The sequence below is a fragment of the Micropterus salmoides genome, unplaced genomic scaffold (assembly GCF_014851395.1).
Source record: "Micropterus salmoides isolate LMB-PRFRI ecotype aquatic unplaced genomic scaffold, ASM1485139v1 Ms_hic_scaffold_14, whole genome shotgun sequence".
Taxonomy (NCBI): Eukaryota; Metazoa; Chordata; class Actinopteri; order Centrarchiformes; family Centrarchidae; genus Micropterus; species Micropterus salmoides.
In genome coordinates this window covers 26,968,303-26,988,397 of record NW_024040485.1, presented here as the reverse complement: position 1 = coordinate 26,988,397, position 20,095 = coordinate 26,968,303, and the positions used below count along the sequence as shown (strand labels likewise).

The 20,095-nt window shown below is 40.5% G+C and overlaps 1 protein-coding gene across 2 annotated transcripts in view; it reads left to right on the top strand.

Annotated features, from left to right (window-relative positions):
- The window catches only part of LOC119902552 (E3 ubiquitin-protein ligase RNF31), a 39,593-nt gene extending 25,317 nt beyond the window's left edge, over positions 1-14,276 (top strand). The window contains exons 20-24 of one of the 2 annotated variants that reach the window (XM_038718821.1): positions 2,173-2,283; positions 2,617-2,665; positions 4,773-4,869; positions 6,951-7,116; positions 9,359-14,276. In XM_038718821.1, the coding sequence (XP_038574749.1) occupies positions 2,173-2,283; positions 2,617-2,665; positions 4,773-4,869; positions 6,951-7,116; positions 9,359-9,409 (474 nt within the window). In that variant the 3' untranslated portion in view covers positions 9,410-14,276. Of the gene's footprint in view, positions 1-2,172; positions 2,284-2,616; positions 2,666-4,772; positions 4,870-6,950; positions 7,117-9,358 lie in introns of those variants that run through there. The other variant, XM_038718822.1, reaches the window with a different exon arrangement.
- Positions 14,277-20,095: the final 5,819 nt, after the last annotated feature.

Genomic DNA, 20,095 nt, shown 5'->3' with positions numbered 1-20,095 from the left:
CCTAAATAAGATTATGAACCTGAAAATGAGCATAATATGACCTCTTAATGTAATAGTTGTCCATAAGCAGATTTTATATACAGGTATAGCATATAATAATATATAGATTAATATACTCAGTGCTTGAAGTGGGCCAGTACTCACCAGTACACAGTACTAGCACTTCTACATTTTCCTCTTTGGCATATTTTTTCTTGTGTACCGGCACTTCTCACAAGCTGCTGGTACTCCTTTCTGCCCTCTACATATCAGGTTCTCTGTGCACTACGAAACACTGACCCGTTTCTTTTCTCGTCTGCCTGCTCATCTCGGTCGGCGGTTGGCTAGCATACGAAAGAATGAAAAGCACCATGCTGATGAGTTGATTGCGGGTTATAGAGAGAGTGAGGAACTGACTGTTCACATTATGACATGTTCACTTTGAGATTCAGACAGCACAACGTAAAGTCGGGAAAACAGAATCTCTTCAGCGTCTTTACAAATTGGGAAATATGGATTTGGGTGATGGGTGAGTCCCACTCACTTATAAACTCTACACCAACTTTACTTGCTCACTTATGAGCTACAGACCACTCTATTTCATTATATTCTGTTCATTCTATTATATTGAATGGAAAGCTTCTCCTACTTTTCATGAAATCCCTGCAGCCATCTGAAGGCATAATGACACAAAAGATCATAGTAACGGGTTCCACAAACAAATTTTTTATTATGTATTGATAATTGTCATTGCGTCATCCAGACAACAGAATGACTTCCTGAAGAAGCTTCTGTCCATTTGTTGAGTCATTGTTGTTTGACTGTTGACATTGTGACTGGCTCAGCTGTTTCAGCGTGATCAGACCAGTGATGTGACTGGTTCAGAATGTGTTTATTACTCACCACACCCTCTGATCTATGTTCTACTTCACTCCTACACAGTCTCTGTGCCAACAATTAATTCACTAGTCATTGCGCTTGGGCGACTAAAATAGGGCCCTGAGCATCGACATCCATGTTGATTGTTCCAAAAATGGCAATGCTGACGTTTAGCAGGTATTTAGTTTAGCTTCTTAGCTCAGCGTGTTGGAATGCAAATATTGGTAAATTAGCACTAACCTTAAACAGCTGATTTGCAGTTTTGTTGGTGTTTAGCCATAAAGTATTGAACACATTAAAATGTTGACCTGATGATGGTGCTAGGGAAAAGTCTTAGGATCACCAAAGACAGTAGGATTCACCATCTGTGGATGTCTGGACAAAACTGAATTGCAATCCATCTAATGGTTTTTGATTGTTATGTTTTCCAGATATTTCAGTCTGGACCAAAGTAGTAGACTGACTGACTAGCAGACTTTACCATCCCTACACCTGGCTAGCATTGCTAAAACTCAAACCTATCCTATGGTTTTGCAACTTAAATCAAGTTGTAATATACCAAAGTTGCTGTATGAGACCTACTGAAAAAGCATATTTATAAATAGTATAACATTTCCCAAATTTTTAAGGATTCTTTCTTTGTACTGCCTCCGCTTGTGAGAAGGTGTGGAAACATGGTCTCACCAATAGCACAGTTAGTTAGTCACCTACTCTTGGGATCTGAAGTTCCAGGATTTAAATCCCCAGGTGACCAAGTCCGACTTGCCAGCAATGGGCATCAGATCATAGCGAGTCAAATATTATCCTTATCTAATTGGATCCCGTGACACTTGACTGTTTTTCTCTGCCAAGTGTAGCAAAAACCTTAAAACACAAAATTTGGCAGGTGGGTTGAAAATTTCAGCCATTAGTCGGGTACATATAACTCTCTAACCTCAAGGTGGTGCTGTAAAAATCAAGTTTGCGTTTATGCAATTATCTTAAATAAAAGCTTGGCTTTGAGTCCAAATTCTTTCATGATTTTTTTTTTGTTTTGCCTGATGAACATCTAGCACCGAAACGCAGTGTCAATATATATATTTTTTGCAAGTCAAGACAGTGTGCCGGAGTTGTCTTTGCTACTTTGACTATTCTTTTCAAACAATGTTTAAATTGTCTGAGTATAAATTCTTCTCTAAAGGAATGAACCTCTCATGGGTAGAAAAAGTGCATTTGGTGTGAATGCACCTTAAGGTTACAATAGAGGTGATTTACATTTCACATACCTGAACAAGTGACAGGTGTCGCTCTCCTCTTCTTCTGTGCTCCTGTTAGACCTGTGCAGTGGACGAGTGCAGTGTGTCTGGATTACATGCCCATCATCCCAGAGATTGTCTCTTCTACCTGAGAGACTGGGAACCTTCCAGGCTGCAGGCTTTACTGCAGGTGCGCACACACACACACACACACACACACATATCATCTTTAGTTTGTTCATAAAGCACCATTTTATATTACCAAGAGTGCCTGATGTATCCACAACTATTAAACAATCTCTTACTCTACCTGTGACTGAGTGAGTACAATGAACAGCTCCTTCAGTCATGGCCGTCACAGGATCAGCACCTTGGCATTATTTATAAAATCTTATTCAGTTTTATTGTGTTTCAGGAAATGTGATTTGTATACTGTGTTTTTTATCTCTTGGCTACCATAGAAACAGTGTAAAACAGACTAATGTGAGTAACCAGCGTTCTTATTTTTCTTTATACCTCACAGAATAATGGAGTGGCCTTCAACACTGAGCCCTCTCCTGGAACACAGACAGGTAGGCAAGGACTCCATGTAAACGTTTCCAGTTGTAGAATTAGTGCTTTACTTTTTAAAACTGTTTTAAACCCCTACCGTGAAACTTAAAATTAACATGTTGGGTTATTGGGGTTAATGGTGCTGATATGAATGCTGATACAGACTTAAACACAGCCAGAAGCTTACTTCAATGATCTTAACAAAAGACAAAAAAGTAGAAGAATAGCAGTCTGTAGTCAGTTTACAGTTAATTGATGGTCAAATTCCGATTGTATGAATACAAAGCAAAACTCTCCGTCCACTCTTCCTTTGCATTACAGTAATCAGATATTGTATTCATTGCAAATAGCTGAATTGTTTGATTTTTGTTTCTTTATACCATAATCTGTTATCTTCAAGCCTATTTAATGGAGAGGGATCCCTCTGTTGCTCCTCCTGAGGTTTCATTATTTTCCATTAAAGTTTTTTTTGGGGTAGTTTTTCCTCATTCAAACTGAGGACAGAGGATGTTTAATGCTGCACAGATTGTAAAGCCCCGAGGCATATAGATTTGTGATATTGAGCTAAATGAAACTGACTTGCTGTTGTTTGTGTATTAAATGATTTGGCAATCAGTTCAGGCCTGTCAGAAAGTAATATTTGGATTATCGGTTGTGGTTTTGCAGTAAAAAAAAAACATCTAATGGAGCAGTCACATTTTAGGCAGAGGAGCTTTGTGAAGAGATATAAAGCCTTACTGAGCCTGTGACTAGCTTTTTTTTTTTTTTATTGCTGCATTTGTTGAACCAACATGTTACCTGTAGGAAGTCATGGTGATTTGTAGTGAAAAGTACACGTTAGCAGCATGGCCCTAAGGATGCCAATGTCAGGCTATTTGTTGTTAAGTCAGTCTAACACTTTGGTTCAAACTGAATCTGAATCCCAGAGGATGATTCCCAGTGACTTTGGTGATCCCTTGACTTTTCCACTAGCGCCAATAGCTGTTTTTTCCTTTGCTAGTGACACATCTCAATACCTATTAGTCACATTTCTCTAAAGAACCAGGATCAGCACAGGAGAAGTCAGTGTGTCTAAATTGTGGACCACTTTTTACGCTCAAAACTAATCATAACCCAAAAAGGTGGATTAGAGAGGACAAAAGGTGTGATGTGGATGAACACTTGAAGACAGAGTTGACTAGCACTGTAGCTATATGTATAGTGAATACATAGTTTCATTTTGTGCCAGTGTGCTGTGAGGCAGCACGATCTATGCAGCAAAGAAGTGACCTTAGTTTTGTGCTAATGGAATCATGGTGTATGCGACATAAATAAAACTAAAATCTCAACACAGAAAAAACTGAAGAGGTGTGTCCATAAGAGAGCAACATGGACCTAAATAACCAGGTTCTAGCCACTATTAAATGCAAGGTTCTTCGTTCATGCTAAAACCAATTACTTTACATTTGGCCAATCACATTCTCCTCCTGTTCCAGTCCTACTCACCAATCAGAGCAGGCACAGGGCACATACAATTTACAACAACAAACAAAACTAGAGGAAAACGTGGGTTAATGGCGCCAGCCAAACCGACACAGGCAGCGGCTCTCTGCGGGCCTGTCTGCTCTCTGCAGGCTAACGTTACATAACGTTGACGTATGACTTCCTGCCTGGTTCATCTTCTCTGTGCTGCTTGATGCAGTTTCCGTCAAAAATAGACTGGCATTAAATATTGAACTTTAGCAAAACTTCATTAAAAAAAAATTTAAGCAAATTGTAATCACAATATCTGGCAGAAAAATCTTTTTGAGATTTTTTCCCCCCTAAATTTTTCAGCCCTAATACAGCCCCATAAAGATATTGTGAAACATTTAGCCTGAATCTAATACTGATTCTAACTTTAAACCCTAAGGACAACTCTCAACTCCTGTTTCCCTTAATCTTCATTCCTTATTATGTCTAATTTTACCTAGGGCATACATCCTAAATCATCCTACATCCTACAGTGACATTAATACCTCCTCTTCAGGGCATTTGATCTTTGAAAGAGTATTACACGCTTCATTTTTTATGTGACAATTCCCTTTAGCCCCTCTGCTCTTTGTCTTTCTTTCTTTATCTTCTTTTTAAGCCCACTGTTTTTTTCAGGTTTGTGTGGCGTGATAGAGCAGAAGGATGAGGGAGGGCAGCAGCCAGATTCAGCCTGTGGAGCTCAGACCCAACCTCGACACGCTGGACTCTGCGAGTATGATGGCTTTATTCCGTGTTACTGTATACCGTATGTGCAAAAGCTTTTCAGAGACTCCATAAAAAAAGCTATAATTTTTTTTGTTTGTTTTTTTATAAATATTACTTAAAGCAGGTTTGTTCAGTCAGTGCTACAGATGTTCAACTGGAAATCATTTAATTTACATTTCACAAAATAATACATTTTCCAACACGCTTCACCAACAATGACTCCCCACTCATCCTAAACTTCATGAATTCTACTACCACTGAAACACACATCCACACATGTATCCATTTATGCTGATATATATTAAACAGTTATACCTACAAAGGTCTTACAAAGATCTGGCAGTTAAGTTTAATATATTGTTTGGCCCCCTAAAACTGGCCAAACTGGCAGCTATGTTACAGCTTAATATGCTACAGTCCTGTTTGCATAATCTCTTGCTTGTCTATGGACATGTTTCCTAGCAACCTATATACACATCATCAAAGTCTTTGCTAGGTCAGACATGTGGTTTTAATGGTGTAGTTTGAAACTAGCTACTCTTTACTAAGGACTTTACACACACGCACAAGCTCAGTGATGGATTTAGGAAGAACCGGAGCAATCCAGTCCTGGTAAGGAAATAAGGTCTGTGCAGCTGGCAGCATATGACATCCAAAATTGTCAAGGCCTATGTCTATGTCTGACTCTTCAGGGCCGTTACACGAACAAATAAACAGGATAATAAATGCGTAAGTCTGAAAATATGGAATTCTGCCTCACAGATAACTAATCCAACATTCAAACAGAGAATGTAGTAAACCTTGTGTAATGGTAAATAAAATAAGTCATAGTCACTTTGACTGTAGTCCTCAATAGAAAATAAAGGTGAACATTAAAGTTAAATTGATGTTTTTATCCATTAGATTTTGCAGAGCTGCTGCCTGGTTACTTACTGTTGTCTGGCACACATGTTGTTATAAATTGCAGTGGACGATATTAATGGACATGTATTCACAATCATTTCACTGACACTGTGGGTGTTTTTTGCTCTTTTTGCCTTTTATTGTAAAGGTGTCTTTAGTGACTTAGCACTGGAAACATAATACCATAAATTGACTGGTTACCTGGCAAATTAATTCCATGTAAAACTGAGTGGAACCAAAATGGCTCAAATGATAAATTCAGTATGACGTAAATTTCTGGAGCCATGTCAGTCACTTCTGCTTTCTAGTTTTTCCCATTACTCTTAAACTTCTGTCATTAAAGTTATATTGACTGTACCACCAAACAAAAAACTTAAAGATAGAAGCAGCTAAAAGATACTCAGTCAGTGAATGAAAACAATAACGGGTGGTGATGGGACAGTGGATAAGACACATGCCTTTGGTGTGAGAGGGTTCAAGTCCACTGTGACACACACTAATGTGTCCTTGAGCAAGACACTTAACCCCTTGTTGCTCCAGAGGCGTGCGACCTCTGACACATGTAGCAATTGTAAGTCGCTTTGGATAAAAGCGTCAGCTAAATTAATGAATATTACAACAAAATATAACAAAAAATAGATTTATTTGGTGAAATATCAACAAGCAGATGTAGATACCTGGTCTCACAACAATTTACAGCTAGAAAAATTAAGTAGCCAAAACTTGGACTATGCAGACAATTTTTTTTCCTCTGTAAAGGGCATTAAGGGATTAAAAAGACAGTAAGCTCAGCAGAGTGATAAGCATGACATGACTGTTCTGATGGATGGTACTGATGCAACTGTTGCTATGGAAATGTACATCATGATGAATGTATCAAGACAACAGGTACACATGGAGGCTTCCTATTAATCTAATGTAAAGCTGCATTAAATAAAAGCCTGGCTCTCTCTGCAGTTAAAGTAAATAAGTAAAACGGTATCATAACTGATACAAAGGATGGCCAAAACTACAACAAAAATGACCACGGTTGTAAAAAGAACCATTTTACTTTAACAGGTAAAATCACAAAATCTTATTCTGACTTTTCATCTGTTTAGCAATCAATTCAGAGTTTCATCATCAGTACTAGCTCCCATGTTCTGCTGTGTGATCACGCTAACATTGTGGTGTGATGGTATCCAGGAAGCATTACCGGGAGTACTTGGTCAGCCTGATCAACAGCCACTCCATCGACCCCGCCCCCCTCTACAGCTCCAATGAGCTGATGCTGGCCTGCAGGAGGTACAAGGTTGATGACGCCCGCAGGGACGGAGAGGACAGCTTCACCTACTACAGCAGACTGCTTGAAGTGAGTGAATGTGTGAATACATGTTTTTGATTGCTGTGGCTCTAAGGGAGATCCACCACTTTCATCCAGAAGTAAATCTCTTAAGAACCATTGGATAGATTGCTATGAATTTCATACTACAATTATACTATACTAAAAACTGATCACCCGACTTTTCCTCTTGTGCAACCATGAGGTTCAAATTAGTAGTTTTGAGTGAAATGTCTACAGTTGGATGGATTGTCATTCAGTTCAGACATTCATTTTCCCCTCAGGATGAATTATTATTATTATGAATCACTTTGGTCAACTGTTGATCCCCTGATAATCATCTGTTGATCCCCTGATAATTTCATTTTCATTCATTTCAGTTCATTTTATTTCTCAGTAATGTACACTCAGCACCCCATCTTGACTGAAAAAAACAAATGTAGAAATTTTTGCAAATGTATTAAAAAAGAAAAACTGAAATATCACATGGTCATAAGTATTCAGACCCTTTGCCGTGACACTCATATTTAACTCAGGTGCTGTCTATTTCTTCTGATCATCCTTGAGATGGTTCTACACCTTCATTTGAGTCCAGCTGTGTTTGATTATACTGATTGGACTTGATTAGGAAAGCCACACACCTTTCTATATAATACCTTACAGCTCACAGTGCGTGTCAGAGCAAATGAGAATCATGAGGTCAAAGGAACTGCCTGAAGAGCTCAGAGACAGAATTGTGGCAAGGCACAGATCTGGCCAAGGTTACAAAAAGATTTCTGCTGCACTTAAGGTTCCTAAGAGCACAGTGGCCTCCATAATCCTCAAATGGAAGACGTTTGGGACGACCAGAACCCTTCCTAGAGCTGGCCGTCCGGCCAAACTGAGCTATCGGGGGAGAAGAGCCTTGGTGAGAGAGGTAAAGAAGAACCCAAAGGTCACTGTGGCTGAGCTCCAGAGATGCAGTCGGGAGATGGGAGAAAGTTGTAGTAAGTCAACCATCACTGCAGCAATCCACCAGTCGGGGCTTTATGGCAGAGTGGCCCGACGGAAGCCTCTCCTCAGTGCAAGACACATGAAAGCCCGCATGGAGTTTGCTAAAAAACACCTGAAGGACTCCAAGATGGTGATAAATAAGATCCTCTGGTCTGATGAGACCAAGATAGAACTTTTTGGCCTTAATTCTAAGCGGTATGTGTGGAGAAAACCAGGCACTGCTCATCACCTGTCCAATACAGTCTCAACAGTGAAGCATGGTGGTGGCAGCTTCATGCTGTGGGGGTGTTTTTCAGCTGCAGGGACAGGACGACTGGTTGCAATCGAGGGAAAGATGAATGCGGCCAAGTACAGGGATATCCTGGACGAAAACCTTTTCCAGAGTGCTCTGGACCTCAGACTGGGCCGAAGGTTTACCTTCCAACAAGACAATGACCCTAAGCACACCGCTAAAATAACGAAGGAGTGGCTTCACAACAACTCCGTGGCTGTTCTTGAATGGCCCAGCCAGAGCCCTGACTTAAACCCAATTGAGCATCTCTGGAGAGACCTGAAAATGGCTGTCCACCAACGTTTACCATCCAACCTGACGGAACTGGAGAGGATCTGCAAGGAGGAATGGCAGAGGATACCCAAATCCAGATGTGAAAAACTTGTTGCATCTTTCCCAAAACGACTCATGGCTGTATTAGATCAAAAGGGTGCTTCTACTAAATACTGAGCAAAGGGTCTGAATACTTATGACCATGTGATATTTCAGTTTTTCTTTTTTAATAAATTTGCAAAAATTTCTACATTTCTATTTTTTTTCTGTCAAGATGGGGTGCTGAGTGTACATTACTGAGAAATAAAATGAACTTTTTTGATTTTTGGAAAATGGCTGCAATGAAACAAAGAGTTTAAATTTAAAGGGGTCTGAATACTTTCCGTACCCACTGTATCTGTTCACATAGGGAGATTTACCAGAAGACCTTGTTCTATAGCAGAAGTGGGACACTGTCAGTCCCCCCTGTGACAAAACCCATGGATGTATAGAAAACAATCGCTAGATTACATTGATACTGCAGAAAAGTAAAAAACAATTATAAGGTGTGGAAATACCTGGTTATAGATGGATTACAAAGTGCAAAGAAAATAGCCTTAAAGTTCATGAAAAACCTTGTTCCTATATATTGTTCTGACCCGAAACAACATTATGCATTCTATATCACACGGTCTATAATTTTTTTTATTTTTGATACCGTGACACTAACACACTGATTCTGTGGTTTCTCTGCAGAAACTGATGGATGAAGTACCACTTGGCGACAAGGTGCCCCGCAAGAAATAATGAACGCCTCGGCTTATGTTCCTATGATTATGTAAATACAGGAGAGTGTCGTCTCAGAAGCTGCTGTGCTTTTAATTAATTTTAACAGTGAGATATTCCTCATAGAGTCACTGTCCTAAATGAGATATCTTCTGACTGGAACATATGACAGCAGCGTTGACAAAATAATTACTAGCACAAAAGGTAATGAGGAGAAAATTATTTATTAAATGTATCAAGCTTTGCTGCTACTGTTTTTCCCTGCAGTTTGGAATGTAACATTTGATTCTGGGTTTACTAATTGAATAAGGCCTGTATGTAGATGTCCTCTAGGTTTCTCAACCTCTGTTGTTCAACATAAACCCGCTTACACAGTATACATTGGCCTTTACAAGGATAAATGAAGTGAACAGTAAATGTCGCTAAGCTACAGTAAAAACAGCCTTTTTCTCTGGACAGTGTAGTTTTGTGTGACATGATCAAAATGCTGTTTTTAGTTAGCATTTGCTGACGAGAACAGAAAATTATAATGTGGTTTAAAGAGAGGTTTAAAATTCTTTCCCTTATTTTCTGTCACTTAATAATGTTAATTTTGGATGTTCATATTAAAAGTTGTAAAAGTAATCCCTGTGAGCAAAACGGCATCAACACGCTTCAGACTGCTCTCAATACTAGGTTCCCAATGTTTTATTCCTCTTCTGTGCAGATCTGATATCAGCTTGGCACGGATAGACACCAACACACTCTGAGTGCTTGAGCTCCCAGTCCAGGCAGAGTGTACAGCTAACTGAGCTAACTAGCTAACAGGAGCTACAGTTAGCAGTTACTTTAGAGCTAATTCTCCATCTTGCAACTCCATAAAATAAGATCCAGTTTCAACTAAATCAGGGAAGAAAGTTATAAAAAGGTGTGTGTTTCTGTATAGTAATCATGAGGCCGCGAGCAGCACTGCCAAGCCAAGCAGATTTGGTAACGTTACCTAGACCGACCCCTAGAAACACTCTAAAACTCGTCTACCATTTTTCCAACCTATTAAACAGTAAATTCATCAAATTCAGTGCCCCATATTGCTGTTGCATAAGCTGTCAAATGCCATCGAGCCCACTTGCAAGAAGATGAGGGGATGCAGGCCACAGTACTCGGTGTATAAAGAGAACTGGTTACAGCGGCTCACAAGCCCCGCAGTAGGTTTCTGGGAGGTTGGCCAGTCAGAAGAAAGTAGACTTTTAAGAGACAGGAGCTAAAACAGTGCCTCAGTTTGTATAACAGGATGCTGTGATTGATCATGTCAAATAGACAGATAACATGTCATCATCAGCAGCAGACATTAAAAGGTGGTTGGTGACCTTAAGCAGGGTAGACTCAGTCAGACCCAGAAACCAGAGTGAAACCTTTCAAAAAGTGTATTTTCCAGCACAGTGAGAAATTGTTGTTGTTGTGACTCTTTTTTTCCTAATTCTTTTTATATAAAAGGTAACTTGGAAATTAGTTGATAATTTTGAGGGAGGGAGGGATCCATACCAGGGGTTTTTAGTAATGGGTTCACACAAGCAGTTTTAAAATAATGAGGGACACAACCGCTAGATAAAGAGCTGTTAAAAACAGAAAACAAACAGGGCCGGGAAGATTTCATTACCTTTAGTAAAAACTTTGTTTGAATTACATCAAGAGGGCTGGAAGACACTCGTTTGCGATACTGCTCCTAAAAGCTCAGACAAGGCAATAGGATAATACTGGTTACCTTGTTGTAGTTGAGGAACTGCCGAGTAAGAGGAATTCAGTATAATCGAGGCTCTGATTGACTCCACTTCATCAGTAAAATAAAATCAAAACAAAAGCAGAGGCACAAGGAGCGGCTTGATTTACCATCTGATCCACAGACTTAAATAAAGATCTAGGTTTATGTTGATGGGCAGAAATAAGTTCTGAAGAATAGTGTGCTCTCGCATCCTTATTATAGTTTAATAATAACTCCTTCATAATTTTGCAATGTACTTGGAGACTGGATTTTTTCCCATCTGAGTTCTGTTTTCCTACATCTTTTACAGCTGCAAATAATGTAATTTATCCAGGATTGCTTTCTTGCTGAGGGCTTCAAGCTAACCTTAAGAGGTGCAATAATATTTAGTAAAGACAAACAGATCAGTTTGAAACCTCCAGATCATTGGTGTGTGAATCAGACAGGTGTAAGCTTTGACTCTCAAACAGTACGCATAACTTTAAGATGCCTTGCTCATTAAAGACGCGAGTGTACGAGGAGCAGGGTGGCACAGTATGAATAACTGGTGATTCTGTTTAAAGTTAAACAAAGAAGCAATGTTGAAAAGAAAAGCATGAACTTTAGTGGAGTCCTCAACTATGGATATTAAAATCCCCACAAAGAACTAGTTTGTTGTCCGGGTGGTTGTGGGTGTTGTGTGTAAATTGTAGCAAATATGAGCAGATGGAGGCCTCCAAGTTTAAAAGTGAGAACTTCATCACAATGTACTTAATGACATTTAAAGCTTTCCCTGTACACACTCACTAGGCCAGCAGCATCATGACCACTGACCCTGGGTTTATTGAAACAATCGTATTGAGGAAGACACAGTTCAGCTAGCTGGCTATGGTCATTAGTTTGCAGGCGAGAGGTTAAAAATATAAAATCATTAAAAGTAAAGTCTTACTTCTCACATTGAGGAGTGCCATTTTAAGCATATTTATGCTGGGAGCTAAAGTTGATACATTTGTCTGAATCTTTTGTAAATTATTAATATTTCTATGTGGGAAGTTTCGGGAGATATGTGCATTATAATTACAGGAATGGGCAGTGAGGAATAGTTCCGTTCAGTGATCGGTGGTGTGTTTTAGCTGTGCTAGCTATGGCACGGGTGCCCTGTGGACTGGGGTGAATGCCATCTTTGTTAAAAATGTTGATGAATGAATAAAAATATATAGAAGTTATCAATAAAAACTAAGTTGTGTGAGGACCAAACTGACTGTAGCCATGTGTTGACACTGAGCAGCCTGCTAAAATGTCATACTCCTCAGCGGAGAGGGGATCAGTCCAGAGATAAAAATAGATTTTTTGCAGTCTATGAGTTATTTACAAAGACTGCTAAAATGAAGTTGTAGTGCTTCGGACTGCTGATAGGCAGTATGATTGTTGCCAATGTGAATGACGACATTTCTGGCGAGATGTTGTTTACTCAGAAAAGACAGGATCTGTTGAACCATGTCCAAATCCTTGGCGCCGGGGAAGCAATACGTTGCAGGCGTTTTTGACTTAATGTTTCTGATTATGGAATCACCAATAACAAGTGAAGCAGGAGGAGGGGGCTTCGAGGCTTACATCAGTGATCCTGATCGATGTTAAAAAACTTAGGCCCACACATTATCACATCCAATCACAAGAACAAATCCTGACCCATGAGGAGGCCTACAGAACTGGGGACAGAATCCTACAACCAGGCCAGAAACACACTGTCAAAGGAGATCTGAGTAAAAGTGAAAAGCTGAAAAACAGGTTTGCAGCCAGTGACCCTGCATCAGTGTAGAGAGATCTGCAAGACATCACCAAGGAGACCACCCCCCCACACACACACACACACGCACTCTTTAGTGAGCCATCAACTGTTTTACAGCAGGTTTAAGGCACCATCTACCCCTCCACACCAATCTGCACTCAGAATCTGTAGGATGTATGCCAGCTCTCTCACAAACAGAGGATCAGGAAGGCACCAGGTTAAGACTGTGTGTCACCCTCCTGTTTGGAAGCCTGTGCTGACCAGCTGGCCCCCCATCTTCACACAGATACTTACTGTGTGTTGTCCCCTCTCCTCTTCTCCCTCTACACAATGCCTGCACCACAGGAAACTCCTGAAGTTTGCCGACGACAGAACAGTCATCTGCCTCATCTGGGACATTGATGAGTCTGGATACAGACAGGAGGTTGAACAGCTGCTCCTCTGGTGCGGCCAGAAAACCGGGAGCTGCTCAAAACTGGAGCTAATAGCCCCACATCGCTGCCCCCATCACCATTCTCAACAGCACTGTGTCTGAACACAGACACCTTAATCAAAAAGGCCTAGCAGAAGATCGGGTGTATTATATATTGACATGTATACATGCATTCACTGTACATATCCACCTAAGCAAGCGTTAAATTTATCATTTAATATTTATTCCAGTGTATTCACACATAGCACTTTTGTATACTTGTTTACAATTTACAAAACAGTCTGACTTGTATAAAGACATTGTTTGTTGTTGTTCATTGTATTGTTTATGCACTTTATATATATTCATGTTTTTTTACCTACATTTATGTACATAATAGTTAAAATGCTTGTGTTTACCTTTGTCCAGCTTTTTACATGCACTTGGTCACTCCAGTTTTTAATACAGGCTTAAGTCTGCCTATCATTACTGATCAACTTTGAAAATTACTGAGATAGTATCTAATATTTTTTTTCAGATTCCTTAAAATTTGCCCTAATTTTCCACTTACAAACCTTTTCTTTGAATCTGCGTGCTTTTGCAAGGCAAGTGCACGCTTTAGATTAAACTGCTCATGTACACAGCGAAGAAACGGTACAAAACAAAAATAAGACTAGTTTTTTGGTTTTGCTCTTGTTTATTGGATTACCCGTTTTGAGGCGAATACAGTAATTTTCTGGAGAACAACAGGAGAGGGGCGGGGAAATCAAGCATGGGACACATATTTCATTCATTTTATTTATCAAAATCAGTCGAACATATCATCAGCATGGAGAAAAAATAATATAACCCAGTAATCTGACGCTATGGAACAGGCCCCAGGTCTTGAATTGCATTGTCATACCATGCCATCATGTATTTACTGTTTGTCTGTGTGTTATTTATTGCATGTTAAATGAAACACTGTAATTGTGTATGTTTAAACTTGGCATGTGAGTAATGTATCAGAATCAGTTTACAGATATTAACAGTATTTAGGGCTTTGCAGATTAAGTCTGCCGTCTTAGAAGGCGGAGTTGCAAAATATTTTATTGGGTGCTGTGCAAGTGTTATTAATATGCAACAGTGTGCCCAACTTGATGATTGTGAACTTGTGTATAACAGGTTTGTAACTTGCTGATGAACAAAGTACTTTAAATAACTGCTTTGTTTCATAAAAGTGCCAAAGTAAAGTGCATGCTGTTGTAGTCAGGTTTCAGCACAAAAGTTATTGAAAGGCCATGTATTGTATTCGTTGCCACTGAAGAGAAATAAAGTCCCTGTTCATGCCACAGTCAACAGCGTCTCCCTACCATTCTTCACAACAATAGCTATAACAAGCTAACACTGAAAACTAATCACATACTGTTAATGACATTCAGTATCACATGTTGGTTGCTGGGTTGTTACTAAACCATTGAGGACGTCCAATAGAGTTTGAATTTAAAATCTCATCGTGTTACTTAATTATGACCCAATGTGAAATATACAATATTGAATATGAACAGTTGTCCCTCATTGCAGCCCTATGTCACTGTTCATGTGACATTATATGCCAGTGCTATCGGACTCATGCTTGATTTATGTTTCAGTGCTTGGGGCTCTGCTACATTCACAAGCTCATATTTACATTTTTTGGAAGTCATAAATCCTAGTTGTGCTGTAGGCTCTCCTTCAAGCTGCAGGAAGAGAAATACATCAGGCAGAAATGTGTAATTCTGCCATTAACACAGCCATCATTCCAACCATGTTTCTACTAGAGTACTAATTAATATGACATTGTTCATGTGGACTGAGCCCATCCTGCAGACTGACTACAGCTTTAAGCTGTGATTACATTTTGTTCTCCATTTCCTCATGCACAGAGACAAAGCACAATTGTGAGTAGTAACAGAGAGCGCTCAGGGCAATGTTGCATCATTATTTCTGCTGTGAAGCATTCTGTAGTCTTAGCTAATCCCATGTAATACAATAGGATTAGTATAGGGCCATTTTGATTTGGTATACCACCATTCAATGCACATGCACTCATTAAGCAATTGACTAACTTGAAAGTGCAGACACATGGCTGTTTTAACTATTTTCTGTTTGTTTTTTTTTCTGTAATAAAAATTCAATATATGTTAATGGCATAAACATTAAACAGAAAAAGATTTTCAGCAAAATGGCTCACATATGGTGTGTTGTGGTGGTCGGAATGGACTGATGATAGATTCTCGCCTGAATCATTACCAGTCAGTAGGCTTCATCCTGGAGAGATTCTGAATACCTGTACCTGTAATGTCTTGTAACCTTAACACCTTCATCAGAATGCTGTTTGTGGATTTCAGATCAGCATTCAACACCCAACCCACCCCCACCCCCTGTCACACCTCTTCCACTCTAGTGCTTAACACCAGAGCCCCCCCAGGGATGTGTGCTCAGCCCCATCCTCTTTACGCTGTACATGCACAGCAACCCCTGACCTGAAGAGACAACAATGAGAATTCCAATCAGGAAGAAACCAACGATCTTGCAGAGTGTTGCACAAAGAACAACCTACTGCTCAATGTCAGCACAACTGAGGAGCTGATCGTTGATTTTAGGAAAAAAAATAGGCAAAGACACACACTCCTGTCTACATCAGTGGAGCTGAGGTGAGCAGGTGAACAGTTTTAGGTTCCTGGGAATTAGCATCACAGAGAAAACCTGACATCTCACATCTGTGGTGACTCTTAATTTTCCTTATGTAGGTGTGTGAGTGTGTGGGTGTGACCGGTTGTTTGTCTATGTGTGGCCCTGCGATGGACAGGCGGTTTACCCCACCTTTCACCCAATGTCAGCTGGGATTGGCTCCACAGATTACAACCACCACCCCACCAATCAGAGACACCTCCTTCCCGTAGCAGCTTTTATCCTCCTTGTAGACCACCAGCCCTTCACACTCTCCCCCACTGATGTGTGTGTAAGGCTGCTGGCGTGGTGTGCTGGGTTGCTGAGGTCTTCAACCTGTCACTGACCCCAGCCAGCTGTCTCCACGTGCTTCAAAACCACTTTCACAATGCTGGTGCCAAAACATTCCACTGCAGCAAGCCTGACTTTCCAGAGGATGAATTCTAGCGACCTTGCGCCCTGTTGCACTCACCTCCACCATCATGAAGTGCTTTAAGTTCATAAGGCATATTTCACCGCTGCCAAACTCAAAAAAGATGGACCAGAACCTATCAGACCAATGCTGGAATGGATGCCGAGAAGTAGGAACTCTCATACACAGGCTGTGGCAATGCCCTACCGTCTCCCTGTGGAGGGAAGCTGCACATACGCTGACAGGGATCCTAAGTGTAGATATTTGGTTTTCACCCAGGACATGTCTGCGGGGTGCCTGCATGGAGAAATAAGTGATAAGCAACAAAGACTGATTGCTCTTGTGTGCCTTGCGGCAAAACATTTAATTATAGTGAATTGAAAGGTGAGGAAACCCTCCTGCTTTCCAGAGACCGGTGGTTGGAGGATTTCCTCCAAAAGGCCACCTCAATACTTATGGACATAGATATGAATGCAAGCAAACGATGGGATACTATAAGATCATTCCTTGATGCACAAGAACATAGATATTTCTTCCCAGTATAATCAGTGCTCAGTTCCCATAGTAAAACCTGCCTACTCTACATGCTTTTACTAACCCAAGATACCCCCCAATGGCACTGACCATGTTTAGCCATCCATATTTCTACTCACCTATTCATCTATCCCTCTAGAAACAACCGTACGAGTGCTGTTATGTGACATGTATGCACCCCCCCCCCTTCCTTCTTTAGGGTTGCTTTTGTTTTGTTTGTTTTCTCTCTGTTGTTATTGTTCTTCTTGTTGTAGTGGCTGTTGGTGTTCCTATTGTTGTCAATCCTGTAGTTGTTGTCATTGTTGTTCCATGTTACTGGTCCTGGGTCAACCCACACTGGACCCCCTCCAGTTTGCCTACCACCAAAATAGTACGGAGTACGGAGGACACCATCTCTACGGCACTACACTCTGCCCTGTCCCACCTGGACAACAGTTAAAACCAATGTGAGAAAACTGTTCGACTCCAGCTCAGCATACAACACCGTCATCCCCTCCACACTGGTTACCAAACTCAGCAACCTGGGCATCAACACCTCACTTTGCAACTGGATTCTGGACTTTCTAACAAACATACCTCAGTTTGTTAGATTAGACAACACCACCTCCTGAAACCCTCACCCTGAACACTGGCATACAACTCTCCTCTCGAGTCCTCTCCTCTACTCACTCATTCACTTACCGGCACAACAGTGGTTGGCCTCATCAGCAACAGCTGTCGCGGCGGTCCAGCACATGGTGGCATGTGCCAACAACAACCTGGCCCTCAACACCTCAAGGACTGAACTTTTTCTTCCCCCCTCCACCACATACCCCTCACTCACACCTTCCTCCAGACTGAACATTTTTTATTTCACACTGTTCATACTGTATCTTAGAGTACTCATTTCTACCCCTCACTGATATTTACTCTGCACTTTACTGCTTTTTGCACTGGTTAGATGCTACTCTGCATTTTGTTGTCTCAGTTCTTGTACTCTGTGCAGTGACAGTAAAGTTGAATGTAATCTTTTTGTATACTTTGTTCTGTTTTATTCTTCTTTTATTCATATATTTGAATATATACTTATACATTTCTGTGTGTGTTGTGTTGAGGAGGCTAAAACTGCATGTCATTGTCCAACCCTTTAAAGCCAAACACAGACAGGAAAACCATGGATCCAGACCCAAATGCAAGACACCAGGCACAGCAGATTCACTTCTTTTTCTCTGCAGAAGGGAGAGGTGGCTCATGTGAGCAGAGCCAGGGAGAGCAAATAGCCTCAGCTGTTGTTCATTGACTAATTATGCTCTCCTTCTAAATGCAGTAGCGTTCTGGGTCTCAGCAGACTTTTAGTCTGCTCTTTACACTCACACACATGCTGGCGGTACAGCATGGGTTGGCTGGGCGCTGCATTTTGGACTGTGACAAAGCTGGTGAGAAGAAAGACCAGCATGGATGAGCCGGACCACCGGAACAGAATCGAAGGATTTTTGTTGCACGTGTGTGTACATTGGACTGAATAAAAGTGTGCTATAAACATAATCCAGTGTTGGTGTCTGTGCTGGGGCATCTGAGTAGTAAGAAACATTTGCTACAGTGTTTAAAATTTGAATTTAATAATTAAACAAAAGGTGAACAGACTTACAGTGTAGAGGCAGGCAAGCGTCAAAAAAACACAGGAGGATAGTCCAAACGCAAAGCAAACAGGCACAGACAAAAGATCTGAGTACCAGAAATCCAAATCATCCAAGACTACCTGACAAATTATACATACACATGCACACACACGAGAGAGGTGATTAACAAGACACAGGTGGGACTAATCAGGGTGGGGCAAACAAGTGCGAAAGTGAACAGAAATTAAAGAGGAAGGTAGCAAAGGAAACACAGAAAAAAAATTAATTATGAGAAGGAAAAAGCATTTTCAAATATAAAGAATGAAAAACACAAAGACAGAAAATTAAGTACCTGTTACTGTATCTATGGCTGTGCTGCTTGTGTGGCTAAGAATTCTGGCATGTGCATCATTTTGATTGTGGGAAGGTGTAAAATACTGACCCATGAGTGGGTTTGAGCTTGGTAGTGGGACATTCATTTTGACCTGTGAGTCAAGTTTTTTTTAAGCGGCAGGTCAGTTTGCTTCAGGTAGTTCAGCCTCGCTCTAACACTTCTACTGAGTCACACCATGAGGTAATTCCTCCCTTGATAGCACTTCACAGTGTTGTGACAATTAAACAGTTATTCCTAATTTGAAACATTAGTAATCATAATTGCAACTGACACTATGTGCCCAGAATGTATAAGATTAACAATGTCCCACAACAGCAAAATGAAACACTTTAACACTCAGAATCACTTAATTAATTGCTCTAACAGTTGCATGCTGGGGCATCTTGAGACGAATCAAGATATTTTGGATATAGTTGATCTTTTAAGATGTCATTGCCCCCTGTGCTGCATTATTTTAACCAACACATATAACCTACTCACTATCTTTCTAAATGATCAGGTACCTCAACCTTTTGGATCATCGGCAACACAAAGTACAATATTTTATTAAGATATCTATTTCATCCCCATTTCGTGTAGGTAGATTTGTGTGTGTTTGTAATTATTAATTCTCACTTTTGGTTTGCTGTGCACTGCCTTATGGATGAAGTACTGTGGGTGCGTGGGCCCTTTAAGAGTAACTTTTTCTTTCTTGTTCAACTCCACTCGTGATTCCAGCCCCTGCATGATTACCTACAGACCACAAAATGCACATGTTCGCTTTGTGTAACTCATGAGTCACTGATATGGAAGAAAACAATGTTCTCTACTCTCCCCAGGCAGGGTTGAGTCTTATAAGAATGTTTACAAGAACTTACTGACTCCACAGATTAGACTACAACTCATGGATAGTAATAGAGTCCAATATGATGTATCATTGGAGTCTAAACATCAGATAGATTTGTTGTTCTAGGTTAAGGATGACCTATGAGGGAAACCTACAGGAACTAGTGGGGAAAACAGAAACACAAAAGGGATCAAAAGATGTTCTCCTTCAGATATGGTGTTGGCATTCGACGTGTTCACATGTTGTATGCTGGCACTGTATCTCCTCAGCCGGGCTCTATAAACCATGCTATGTTAAGTCTCTGAAACTTCTTCACACTTGAACCTGGCTACAA